This window comes from Carcharodon carcharias, chromosome 4 (genome assembly GCF_017639515.1).
Source record: "Carcharodon carcharias isolate sCarCar2 chromosome 4, sCarCar2.pri, whole genome shotgun sequence".
NCBI classification, from domain to species: domain Eukaryota; kingdom Metazoa; phylum Chordata; class Chondrichthyes; order Lamniformes; family Lamnidae; genus Carcharodon; species Carcharodon carcharias.
Window position 1 is genome coordinate 105094489 of NC_054470.1, and position 13479 is coordinate 105107967.

The 13479-nt window shown below is 39.5% G+C and overlaps 1 protein-coding gene across 6 annotated transcripts in view; it reads right to left on the reverse strand.

Annotated features, from left to right (window-relative positions):
- Positions 1-13479, reverse strand: part of LOC121276952 (choline transporter-like protein 1) — a 100696-nt gene that overhangs the window by 14038 nt on the left and 73179 nt on the right. For 4 of the 6 annotated variants that reach the window (XM_041185673.1, XM_041185672.1, XM_041185674.1 and 1 more), the window contains 5 exons: positions 10467-10623; positions 10258-10341; positions 5725-5862; positions 2326-2562; positions 1627-1695 (listed from right to left, as the gene is read on the reverse strand). In XM_041185673.1, coding sequence (XP_041041607.1) covers positions 1627-1695; positions 2326-2562; positions 5725-5862; positions 10258-10341; positions 10467-10623 — 685 coding nt within the window. The remainder of the gene's footprint in view (positions 1-1626; positions 1696-2325; positions 2563-5724; positions 5863-10257; positions 10342-10466; positions 10624-13479) is intronic. The other 2 variants (XM_041185677.1, XM_041185676.1) reach the window with 1 other exon arrangement.

A 13479-nucleotide genomic window follows, 5' to 3' on the forward strand; every position in this document is an offset into this window, starting at 1 on the left:
TGTTTTATGCAAATCGGCTTCTACATTTCCTATATAAACAGTGATCATACTCCAAAAGTACTTCATTGGTTGTAAAGCATTTGGGTCTTCCTGAGAATTTGAAACGTGCTATGTGCAAGTTTCCCTTTCTTTAGGGAAGATTTTTTTCTAATGTTCAAGCCAATTACCTTTTTTTTTTTAAAATACACACTTTTGTTCAAGCCAACAAAACAGGGATACTTGCACCGAATACAAACCAAAAAAAAACACAACACAGTAACATGCAATATAAAAGCCAACATGTTAAAAGACAAAAAAAGTCAAGGGGGTGAAAGCAAGTTAGAAATAAATTTGCCCCTTCCCTTGCAACACAAACAAAAATGAAATGAAAGATGAATAATAGTTGAAAAAAGTAAAAGAAAATGTAGATCAGTTATTGCACAGCTCTGTAATAAATCCACCATCCCACTGCAACAGTTTAGTGATGAGAAAAGTGCACGGGGAGATTAAAAAACATAGTTTGAAGGTAACAACTTACTCAAATGAACAAAGAAAAATGTTTCAAGGAAGACATGTTTATCATTCTAGACTTTTGAGTTTGCAATGTCTGTACAGCGAAGTTAATTTTTAAGGGAAAAAAAACTTACAAAATGAAACCAAACCAGATCGCACCATTGCACTGCAAGTTTTTGAACAACAGACAACATATCCTCAATACTAAGCAAAAATTATACCATTCACACATTTAACATGTGGCCATGTACAAATATGAAATCCATTCAGCCAAAAATTTATATCTTTTTCTTCAGTCATTCCAAAACAATTTACATTTGCTTTTTAAAAGAAAAGCCTGCAAGTTCCAGATTTAAAAAGCCAAAAATTGTGTGTTGTAGTGTGATCTGGGTCATACAGGAAACCGAGTAAATCTACTCAGATTTAAAAAAAAACACATAGCTAAAGGAACTTAACTCGTGCCAAGCAAAACAATGGAGGTATATTACCAGCAGGGAAACCCTGAAAGTATAATATTTGTATATGGAACAGCATTTAACCTGCAGCAAAGAGGTATGGTTCCAAATCCCAGCACCGATGCTTCTAAGTACATCTGCTGTCAGTGTACAACTTTTGCCAAATCTTGATGGGGGCTACTAGATACTACACTGCATGGCAAAAGCATGATGCTTCTCAGAAGGGAAGTAAAGTTGATTGAGCAAATATATCCTTGCAAAAGTCTCTCTTTCGCGAGATGATCATGGAAACTATGATTAGGAGAGCAAACAATGCAGAATATAACCAAATATGCAGGGTAAGTTATTAATAGTGTAGACAATATAAGTGGCAAGCTTAAATTTCTATGTATGGTCTGATGATGGTGTACAATAAACAGTGGGGTATGCACGCTCCTAAAAAACAAGTGCTACTCAGTCCACAGTTTCAGATAACTGCTACTACAGACGGAGTACGAAATAAGGAAAATATTTCTCCCATCCAGCTGATCGGCAAATAGAGAAAGAGGAAGAGCAGGACATCCTGAATGATGCACAGAGCAAATATTTCACCAGAGTGAGACCAGTCTACAAAGACAGAAAGAGATAGGTAGTAACAGTGAAATTCCTGGAGGATGGCCAACTCCTCACTGGCACCTACCATTGATTTCAGCTCTGCTTCACGACCACTGGCTGATCGCATTGCTTTCCTGCTGTTGTCCATGAATTCCTGGAACAGAAACAAGACAAACCATTGAAAGTTGGAGATGCAACTGAAAATCACTAGGACTAGGGGCTTTTAAAAATAAAAAGCCATAAATAATGCTGCCTGAAAAACCATTGATTATAATTTCTCTTAATCATTTGTTCACAGAAATAATAAGTCAGTTAGTTATCCATTTCATTAAATTTATGAAAGTAGGAACTTCTATCCCAGCAACTTATGTCTTTCAATTGTACATTTAAATCATAATTTTACTAAACTGGATGCAATGATATTAAAACACGATTTTTTTTTTAAGGCGGAATGCTTCTACAAAATCAATTTCATATTTCAACTCATTAACAGCAAGAGGTCAATTTACACTCAAAGGAACACTACTATTGTTTGGTGGTGTTGGTGAGAGAGGTGAAAGTAGCAGCATTGAGAAATAAAAGGTGTAACTCAACTCGACACACACGGACAGATCAGTGGCACAGACCACCAAAGTTGCAAATCACAGGTTGGCACAACACAGGCACAAGTCCCCAAATGGCAAAATCCTAATCTTAATTCAGCATAAAACTTGTCAACTTGCTTCCAACACAAACTGCCGACAACTTCTTTAGTCAGGATGCTCAAGAGTTCTCCATAACTTACCATTAAACTTTTATCCATGTAATATTCATGTCCAGGAGACCCATCATTGTTTTTGGTGTCAACAGCAAAGCAGAGGAAAAGAACATCTACCACCATCTCGTATGTGGACAAGAAGCAGTGTGACACAAAGAAGGCAAACAGGCAAACAATAATAAGCGGTAAGACCCACACAGTGTAATCTCGCTGGTGGTTGAGTAGTACAATCCCAATTATACCCGTGATTAACACAATGAGCACCTGAGGATAAAAAGATGAACAACAGGTTATTTAATGGCATTACAAGCAAAATGTGCAAAGATTGCAAACATTTTATAACTGTGTTGATTTTTCTGCATGCATTTTAGTGTGTAGGTAGTTTGCACATGTACAGTGGTTAACAAACTGTTTAGGAAAATAAAATCTTCAGATTCTTTTGCAGAACTCTCAAATCGATAGATGGGGCAGAAGTGGTTTTGTGCCCGTGCAGGGGATTCAATTCTCTTGAAATTGTCATGGGTTCTGGATCCCTGTTATACTGTCATTGGATTTCTGCACCTGCGTGGACCAGTGTGCATGTGCAGTTGGTTTTGGCAGCCATCTTGCGTGGCCATCTTGCGTTGGCAGATGACACAGTGAATTAAAATTGTCAATCTCTTCATTGACACCACTGTTATCTCACCACCTTTAAGTTAACACTCGATAATTTCTGACGACTGTCCAAGTAAGTTGCAAGATTTTTGAGATTTCTCTGGTAGCAGTGCTATAAACTTCAATGACCCCATGCTTGGAGGCTGAAGGCAGAATAAACCTGCAACAAGACAGCAGCCAAAGACTCCCAATCTTGATCATCCAATCACTCTTGCTGGAAACGTCTATCTAGAAATAGGGCCAACTGTAAGGGTCAACTGTAATGGCTTTTTTAAAAAAATTCATTCATGGGGTGTGGGCATTGCTGGCTAGGCCAGCATTTATTGCCAACCCCTAATTGCCCTTGAGAAGGTGGTAGTGAGCTGCCTTCTTGAACTGCTGCAATCCATGTGTTATATGTACACCCACAGTGCTGTTGGGGAGGGAGTTCCAAGATTTTGACCCAGTGACAGTGAAAGAATGACAATATATTTCCAAGCCAGGATGGGGTGTGGCTTTTATTTTGATCTCTTAATTCAGATTCTAGAAGACCAGGGCTGGTGAACTGTTTCGTATTTACGTTACATCATCAACCTCCCAATCTGAACAACAGAGTAGTAGATCCTCAGAACTGCCTGAGCAACCAGTGCCTGTCTCACGACAAGACTCATTATGGCAGAGGGTAAACATGAAGCACAGAGCTGAAAGTTATGGTACTTCTCACCCCATCCTCTACTAGGACTGGCTACATAAACTTGACTTGCATTCCCTTGAGCATAGGAGATTGAGGGTGATCTGCTTGAGGCATTTAAAATAATAGCAGCAATTGATGGGATTGAATCGGAAAAACACTTTACTTCCTGATGGGAGAACCAGGCACAAAGAACATAATCTAAAAATTAGAGCCAAGTCATTCAGGAATGAAATCTGGATGTGCATTTTCCACACACGTGTGCAACTGTTATTCGAATGCTAGGACAATTAGAGCATTCAAGGCGGAGATGGATTTGGAGCTGCAGATCAGCTACATATAATTGAATGTGACTGAATGGTCTCTTCCTGTTCCCAATACATTTCTACAAATCCATTGTTTTTTTTTGTTGCAAGGTTGGCCAATGAGCTTGGCATCAAAAACAGCCACACAAAGCCCATCAAAGCAGATGAGGCTTAAGATGAATAAATTGGAATCTTTTCAGTAGTTTGGAATTGCCATCCAACTTCACTGCTTTCTAGTTAAGATCACAATCTCCACTGTGACTCTACAGACACATCAAAAGTCACTGTGCAAATAGGTTCAGATTAATCTGCCTCTTAAAAGATTTGAAGCTACACCAGCAACAATATAACACTTATGGCATTTAAGAAAGTTAACCCATTCCAGCAAAAAGGACAAGCCACTTTTGAGACCACAGGGAGTGAAATGGAAAAAAGGAGACATTTCCATATTCTATGCTCATACCATTGAGGCTATAAAAATATATGTAATATCCTTTAAATAAGCATTCCACATTAGCATTTATGAGAGATCTTCCCTTCAGAGTTAAAATTTTATGGTTTTTTTAAAAGCACATTTAGCTGTTTTTTCATTAACTCCCTAAATGACATTTTTATGCACTACAACGCAAAAAGGCACTTCTGTTAGTCTTCTTCATCTGATTTTTCAGTAAAACATACCAAAATAAACCATCAACTTGAGAGGCAGAATGCTCCACTCCCAATCAGTGTGTAAAATTCAGTCCCCAATTAAGGTTGCCTGAACATAACTCACTTCCCTCACTTTGGGTGACTTGCAAGGTCTTGATTAGAGCACTAAATGTTGCACCATACAGAAGTTATCATTCCATCCCAGGGAAGGAAAAGATGAAAGGAGAGACAAATTCACTCCACAGATGAACACAGAATCCTGGCATAGGCCACTTTGCCTCAGTTTCTTAGTTGGAGAGGAATGCATTCAGTGTTCCATGGTAACTTTTATTTTAAATTGGGCCATAAATACAAAACCATACAGAAAAAATATCAGCTCACATGATGCTAAGATTTGCAGTGACACACATACTTAAGTGGGGACGGCATCTCCATCTCTGCAGTTGATACCTTTGACCTAACTAACATGTATTTTTGCAGGTTTAATTCATACTTTACTGAATTTTCACTGCCTGCGAGGTACCTCCTGCCAGGCAGCCATATCAAATAAATACTTAGGTGGGCAGTAAGGAGCAGGAAGGCTGCTAAGACAGGAAAACATTAAGCGGTTAGTGGAGGCTAGAAGGTTAGGCAGTAAGCTGCTTGCCCAAAACCTCCGCCATAGGAAGTACATGTTGCACAGGAGATGCAAATTAAAAAAAATTCCCTTCACCGGGCAATGTTTCAAACGAGCTGATGAGGAAACTTCAAAAAATGCCTTCCTGCACACTTTACACTGCGTGTTAAAATCACCACTCCCCACATGCTAATTCATTCTTTTCCAGGGTCTCAAAACTCCTTATTGCCTAGTTTCCTCTTCCTCCCCACAAATTACAGTTTTTTTTTTAAATCCAAACTTGCTGTCACCTACCTGATTTGACTCCTACACTCAACACTCAGTGGGGCCCTACATCCTAGGTCTCGCCAATCACTTTTTCTTCAAACTCTTTAAGAAACTGATTATGGAAATAAATTGTTTGAGGCTTGTAAGCCTTCCTAAAGCAGGGTCAGGAATAATGCTGCATAAGAGTTTGCAGAGATCAGAGCCGCTTTTTAAAAAAACATAATGGTTGTCACGAAATGATAATGATCAGATGTGACAATACAAACCTTTCCTAGAAACAGCACAAAATCACCGACTGTGTTTATAGCAGCCACATTCAAAGCATTCTCTATCAGGATCAGCATGGCATCCCTGGCGGACGTGCAGAAGCTAGTGCTGTTTATGGCTGTCGCTACATATGCATTCTGTCAAAATAGAATACATTTAACAGGCCATTAACACTTCAAAGAGAAACCTTTTAATTCCTTCACAACAGAATCCTCCGACAGGAGAATCCTTTGTCTATAAACTTGAAAAACTTCCATTGTAGCATTAGCAATGACATTGGAATGGCCATCAAGTATTCACAGAATGCTTAACTTTGTAAAGTGACTGCAAAATACTTGCTTTATACCTCAGCCTCTAGTAACTGCTTAACGTTTCCCTCTCTTAGCAGCCCTACTGCTCCTTTGACTATTCCCTTACTGCTAAATTGCTCACTGAAACATTTTTTTTTGTTGCTCTTGTTGTATTTTATTAATTTTCTCTCCTATTCCTTCTTTGACTTTCTAATACTCCCTTTTATACCTTTCCTGTTTTCTTAAAAATGACAGCCAGGGACCATTGTAATGACCTACATCATGAGCAATAAGTTATTTAACTACAAATTTTAAATTTGATCTAATCATGATTTTCATTCTTGGACATTGTCCTTCAATATACTCCCAAATCACTTACTAGGAATAAGGAACTTAGTACCTTTTTTGTTACTGTTTAAAATTTCTTACTACTATTCATGATTTTTAACGTCTCTATTAAATCTCTGTCCGAAGGAAGAAAACTCAAGCTTCTCTAGTCATCTATGGTGAGCAATCTTTGTATTTGCCCATTTTTTCTACCTTTTAACTCTTTTAAAAGCCTCTTTTCATTTTGCTATCATAAAATACTAAAGAGAAGCAAGGCCATTCAGCCCACATTAATTAATCTATTCAGAGTTGGCCTTTTACTAGTTTGAACTGGTTCTACTTGTTCTACTCCAACACTTTGATTTAAAATGAAATTCTGGGTTATGCTTTTTCTCTGTAGCTCAATATCCTATCAGCTTTGCTAATGCTATTCTGTACTGGATGGACACATTTAGAGCTAGTCTATTAAGATACCTTTAGTTTCATCCTTCGCTCTTACCACAACTCTGGAGTACTTGCCTCATCTATTTTCCTTCTATGTATAGCATTTTACACTGGTCTGCATTAAATTTAATTTCTCATTGTTCTGTCCACTTGCACATTTTACCCAAGTCATTCTATCATTTGAAATATGTACTCCATATAAGCCCCTCGCCCTTTCTCTTCTCCTCACCACCCACCGCCCCCCCCCACCCCACCCCCAACCCCCAACCCACCCCCCACTCTAGCTTGAAACCATTGGCAAATTTGATGATTTTGGATTGACTGCCTGAAGCCAGATCATTGCTGGAAATTACAGCAATGGTCCCAGCATAGAATTCACCCAAGTTAGACATAGCTTCTAACAAGTGCTTGGAGTACCTTAGCCTTCAGCTGAATCCTTTAGTGAACCTGCATTGCAGTCATCATTCTCCAAGTGTTTCCTGACCTTTTAATCCCTATTTGTGCTAATTCGTTAACTAGAATATCAAGGGATGTTGCCTTTCTGGTTAAAATCATAAGATATTGACAAAGAAACGTCGCAAAAAACAAAAAGCCTTATTTTTCACATTTTCTTATTGGAGTTATTTTTCATAAAGCGGTGAACAAGACCTGCTGTGTATCATGTGCGATAAAAGCAAAAATACTGTGGATGCTAGAAATCTGAAATCAAAACAGGAAATGCTGGAAAATTCCAGCAGGTCCGGCAGCATCTGTGTAGAGAGAAACAGAGTTAATGTTTTGAGTCCATATGACTCTTCTTCAGAGCCGAAGAAAAGTCATATGGACTTGAAACATTATCTCTGTTTCTCTCCCCGCAGATGCCACCAGACCTGCTGTGCATCATATGCGCTTGGGTTAGTGACCTTCATACTTGCGGGCAGAAAGATGACCAAAGGGCTGGCAGCAGTGCAAGCTGCGAGGTATTTGATGTAGATTGGTCAGTCAAAGCAGAGGTAAGGGATCAGTTATGCAGTTCAGTGGTAGGTGATGGTGTCAGCTGACAGGCCACAGGAGACAGAATACGGAGGCAGAGAATGGATTATTAAGGGAGTTGGGAAAGACCTTTTCCCATGGGCAGTTAAATGGCAGGAGCAAGGTGGGAGTCAAAAAGCAGCAAAGCAGAGTGAGTAAACTAGAAAAGACATGAAGAAAATAAAGAAACATAGCTGAATAACTAGACAGCAATCTAAACATACTTGGCAAAGGAATTCAGTTATAGGTTTCGGGTACAGAAGGGAGCTAGTAAAGAAACAGAATACACACAACAATAACTGGGTAAATTAGCTTGAAACCAAACTAGGCAACGGGGTAAACCAAACAAAGGAATGAAATAAACAAATAAGCTGGAGATCATCTGTTAAATTAATCGGCCAAAGAAACAAACTGTTGGGAAGTGTATACAGAACAGAATGGGGGAATGCAGTTCCACAATGGAACATCAGAGGGAGCAGTGCAACTGCACTGTCTGGCGGCCGGCATTTGGATTATCGAAAACGAAATAGTCATGACAGAGGTGGTTCCAGATCCCTAGTGCAGTTTCTTTACAACAAGGAAGAACAGACATTTCCTACCAACAGTGCTCTGGTGTTCCTGCTGGATGGAAAAGACAAAGGTAGAGCTCAAGCAGGGGAACTTTTAAAACGTACTTAAAGTGCTGCAACTTCATAAAACTGGTGGCCATGCAAACAGTGCAAAATTCCAGCTATTTCCAGGAGGTACTTTCAAAGAGCAGTACCCATACATTAACTGCCCCTTGTTGGGGATTTCAAGGTTATGCTGGCTGTAATTCTAGCTAATATTGGAAATTTGGAAGCAGATTGTGCCACTGGAAGACTCAATGTTTCAGTAAAATTCCCCAAATGTACTGCAGCATTACCCTGTCTGGGGCAGCAGAGTCAGGATGTTTCCTTAACACACATGGCCCAGGACACTGCTGCATGAATTGTAAGGAGAACTAGGGGTCATTAAGACAGTCACTAATAAATCTAATAAGAAAGTCAGGAGAAACTTCTTTACCTAATGATTAGAATGCGGAACTTGTTACCATAAAGGAGAAATCCAGGTGATTAGCATAGATGCAATTTAAGGGAAGCTGGATAAACAGGATGGAGAAAGGAATGTAAAACTATATTGATTGAGTTAGAGAAGGTTGTTAATAGGATCCAAGCTGGTTAGTGAAGCTGAAACCAAGACACAAAGCTTTTCTTTATTGAGAGAGTTTATTGACTTGTTCAGTCTCAAAGCTCTCCTCCCACACACCCAGTCGCCCAGTTATCCCTTTTTATATGTGCTCAAAGACAATTAACACTCATCACCTGTTTCTCTTAACCTTGAGAATATAATTGACATGATATGAATAAACTTTATCAAGGCAATTGACAAGGCAATAACAGAAGCAGAAGAGGCTCATCTGGAGCATAAACATCAGCATGGACCAGTTGGGTCGAATGGCCTGTTTTTCTACTGTACTATTCTATGTATGCATTAAAAAATGGAATGGCCAACTTATTATTTCTTCTTGCAAGGAATGGCTGCAACAGTATATGTTTCTCAGACATCAAGCAGGATAGCAAGGGGCAGCAGCTTCCGGGCCTAGAAATAGAAACAATAAACAGCAATGATTGCAGATGTGTGGGTGGCAACGAGAGGCTCATGACCTAGAAAGGGGGCAGGGTCTTCTCAGGCAAGAGTCAGGGCTGCTGGTTGGACAGCGAATGATGAAGGCGAATGTTCAGCCAGGCAACGTGGCAGCAATCAGCAAATAGGCTAGCGACATCAACTTCTTGGGCCCAGTTGGAGGCTGCGATAAAATAATTCTCTTAACATAAACTAAGTGGCAGCTTCTCTAGCATTGTTGATGGCTGATGAGGAGCAAAAAGAAAGATTCAAGTAAACCAAATTAAGTCAATCCACAAAAAAATAAATGAATTCGACAGAATGAAGCCAATTTAGCAGTCTTGGGTATCAGGTAGGTAAGAAAATATTTCAGCTGTAAATAAAAATAAATTAGCTGTAAATTAATTTAACAGTCAATTTGATAAAAGTAAATTAGAAGAAGTCTTTGTGTTCAGCTCATGGTGAATTGACTGTAGGATGAATGGTTGGGGCGGGGGGGGGGGGCTGTGGGGGAGAAACGACAAATCATGTGATTAATGTAGAGCAATCAGATCATATCCAATAAGCTATAAAGACCTTTAAAAGTATCTAAAATTCTAACATAGAACTTTGACAAGCACAACCAAATAATGACACATGGCAGGAGAATAAAATAAATATAAATCTACTTAATAAACTCGCAGTATACTGCCAAATAAATTTCAGACAAGAGAGTTATACACTTCTCAGAGTAACAGGCTTTTAAAAAATGTTTACATTTGCAGATCTTTGTGACTTCAAAACCTGAATTCAAGTGGAAAATAAATAAAAACTTACCCTATTTAGGTAGAGCAGGCACTTTTCTAAACACCAGAGGCAGCACATGCAAGCTTTTAGCATGCATTTTGCAACAGCATTTTCCTGGACAAAAAAATAAAGCAATTAAAGGACCTTGTGTTAATATAACTACTGGTTTCAAATATGAACACTTATGCCAATATAACATTGAAGTTAACATTTTACATGTGCCACAAAACAACTTTTACCTTGCCTTTGAGTTGATTGTGAATATACATGAGGATCAGTCGTGGGATCTTTACTAAGGTGATGATGAAGGAGCCTTTGGCCACTGTTCCTAGATGGTATTTAATCAGTCGACATATGGAAGAAAGAATTGGAGTTGTTGGCAACTTATTCTTGTCCCTACATAAATGGGAATAAAGGCAGTAATTGGAATTTGTCTGATCATGTTAGGATAACAGGCATTGTATCTTAAACACTCATATTACAGCATATATCCAGCTGGGACAGAATTTTCATGGACAATTCCCAAAGCAGCATTCAAGACTATAGTATTTTATGTAAAGTGATCCGATGATCTAAAGATTTAAAGTTTAGGAGAACTCAGAATAACTTTGCTGTTGGCCTGTGGTAGAAGGGAATAATTTTACATTGCTCTCAGTTTCTCCTTACATATAGCTTAAAGATCAAAGAGTGCATCTCTTTCTTCTGAAAGACTGATATCAAGTCTATGTAGGAGCAATCCAGATGTTGTAGTAGATTTGTACCAATACCTCAACCATGCAGACACAGAGCTTGGAGCAACTTCCTGATGAAGAACCCTCACATCACTGGTATAACATTATGATACAAGGTTAACTGGGATGATTTGTAGTAACTACTCGTACAGTGTTACCATCTGCAAAGCAAATTCCAATCACTCATTGGATACCAGGAGAGCAATGACTACATTCTGGCAAGTAACTAAAACCATACGATACATGAAATCTGCACTCAGTGTAATCAGTCTCGAGCTTAGTCATGGATGTCGCAATGAGACATCAGTGCTGCAGGCAGGCAGATGTAGGCACTTGATGGTAACATTTTAGAAAACTCTACTAAAAATTCGCCAAGCAGTTAAACTCAAAACTCTCCTAACCAACATTTATCCCTCAATCACCACTAAAAATAAACTAAAATAAAAGCAAAATACTGCAGATGCTGGAAATCTGAAACAAAAACAAAAATAGCTGGAAAAACTCAGCAGGTCTGACAGCATCTGTGGAGAGGAATACAGTTAATATTTTAAGTATTAAAAATAAACTATTGGATTATCATATTTGTGGGATTTTGCTGAGTGCAAAATGGCTGCTGTATTTCGTACAAGAGAACAGTGTGTACATTTCAAAAGAATTGCATTGGCCATAGAGCACTTTGAATGTTCTGAGGTCATGAAAGGTACCATATAAATGCAAGTCTTTCTTTCTAAACTATAGAAGTGGAAATATATCTGGAAACCCAACCAGCCAATGGCAATCTGTAACAGCCATCTCTCCTGCTAGCCATCATACACTGTTGAGCTCAAGAAAATCTGAGACACAATGTACAGTCTCCACTTTTCAAACTCAATTTACACAATCAAGTGTGCCTCAAATGGATGAGAGTGATTTATGATAAAGGCTTCAGGTACTCCTATTAATAACAAGTTGCTGTCCAAATAGCTTGAAACCAAACATAGGGTCAGATTGCCAAATATGGAATCATAGCTCATAAATGCAAACAGCCAGCTATTAGTCAGAAGTATATTCCTAATGCCATAAACACTTATCTTTCAACCAAATTTGAAACTACACAAGATGTAACTATGCCCTCAGTATTGATATCAAAAGAATTTCATCCAAATTTAGCAAGAAAACAATTCAGGAGTTAAAATAACTAGAATCATGCATAGGAGAAAAAACTGTCGGATATGCTCCAAAACAAATGTTGAACAAAAAGCTTTAAATCTTAGTTTACGTAGAAAAATCTTCCGGTCGGCAAGTGGGAGCAAGGCCAGTTTGCTGACGTGTAAAATGACGCAGGGATATGTCGGGCTTGTGTCCCGATGTCACCCCGCCTAATTTAGATTTTCAATTTGGTGAGCATGCAGCCAAATCGGTCGCGCGCCTGCTGAACTGTCAACGGTCTATTAAGGCCATTAAAACTCATTAACATGATTGATGGGCCTGCCCGTCCAACCTGGCGGGCGGGCTGGGAGCCCAGGCATGTCTCGAAAAAAGCATGAAATCTCATCTACTGGCGGGATGAGGTTTTGTGAGGATATTTAAATTATGAAATGTTTATAAAAAAAGCTATGGGCATGTCTCATGAGGGGACACGGCAGGCAAATTTTCTAATCGCCTTTATTGAAAGTTTTACATCGGAGCTAATCTCCCTGAGGCAGCAATTTGCCTCAGGGAGATCGATGCGCTCTTCCGCACGCACGAAAGAGCACACTCCCGGCTGAGGGATTCCGCACTCCACACCCTCCACCCCCCCCCACCCCCGGCACAGGGAGTGCAAAGCACTTCCTGGCGGGCGTCATGCTGGGCGGGCCTTAATTGGCCCACCCACGTAAAATGGCGGTGTACCCTACTGGTGGCGCTGATCAGGAACCCGCCCACACTATCCCCCCCAATCCCCGGACGGGGGAAAATGTTGCCCATAAATACAGCCCACAAAAATTTCCAGCAAGCTGCTTTGAACCTGCAGAAATGGCTGACATCAAGGCCTGCTCGACATCGAGACTAGTTTAACAACTTATCTATTGGAAAGGAATCTTGCATTGCTCAATTGTCCACAATATTCCTTCCCAAGCCAAAAAAGAGAAAACACAAAGGCAAGGCATAATCTTGCTTTCACAGGCTGGAGGAGAAGTGGTGGAAGACCAAGGCATCCAACATTTAAAATGGTGCTAATCTACTAGGTTGCAAGGTTTGCTTTGCTGCCTGGAAACTGCATTCAGCGTGCAAACTCAATTGCATCTGAAGAATGCCAAGTGCCAATTTATGAATCAGACTGTGCACCCATGAACGCTTCCATTCTCTCTTCAACTCATCTTCTGAAACTGCTAATTGTGCAAAACCTTGATAAACCAGCCACTGCTGTCAATGGGCCAAAAGTCAGAATGCAAGGTTAACACAAGATGCATGCAGACGTGTACAAACATGGGGAATGACCAAGTCTACTGCAACTTTTTAATTTTCTTTTAGAACAAATTTGAGAGAAGGCAATTACCTC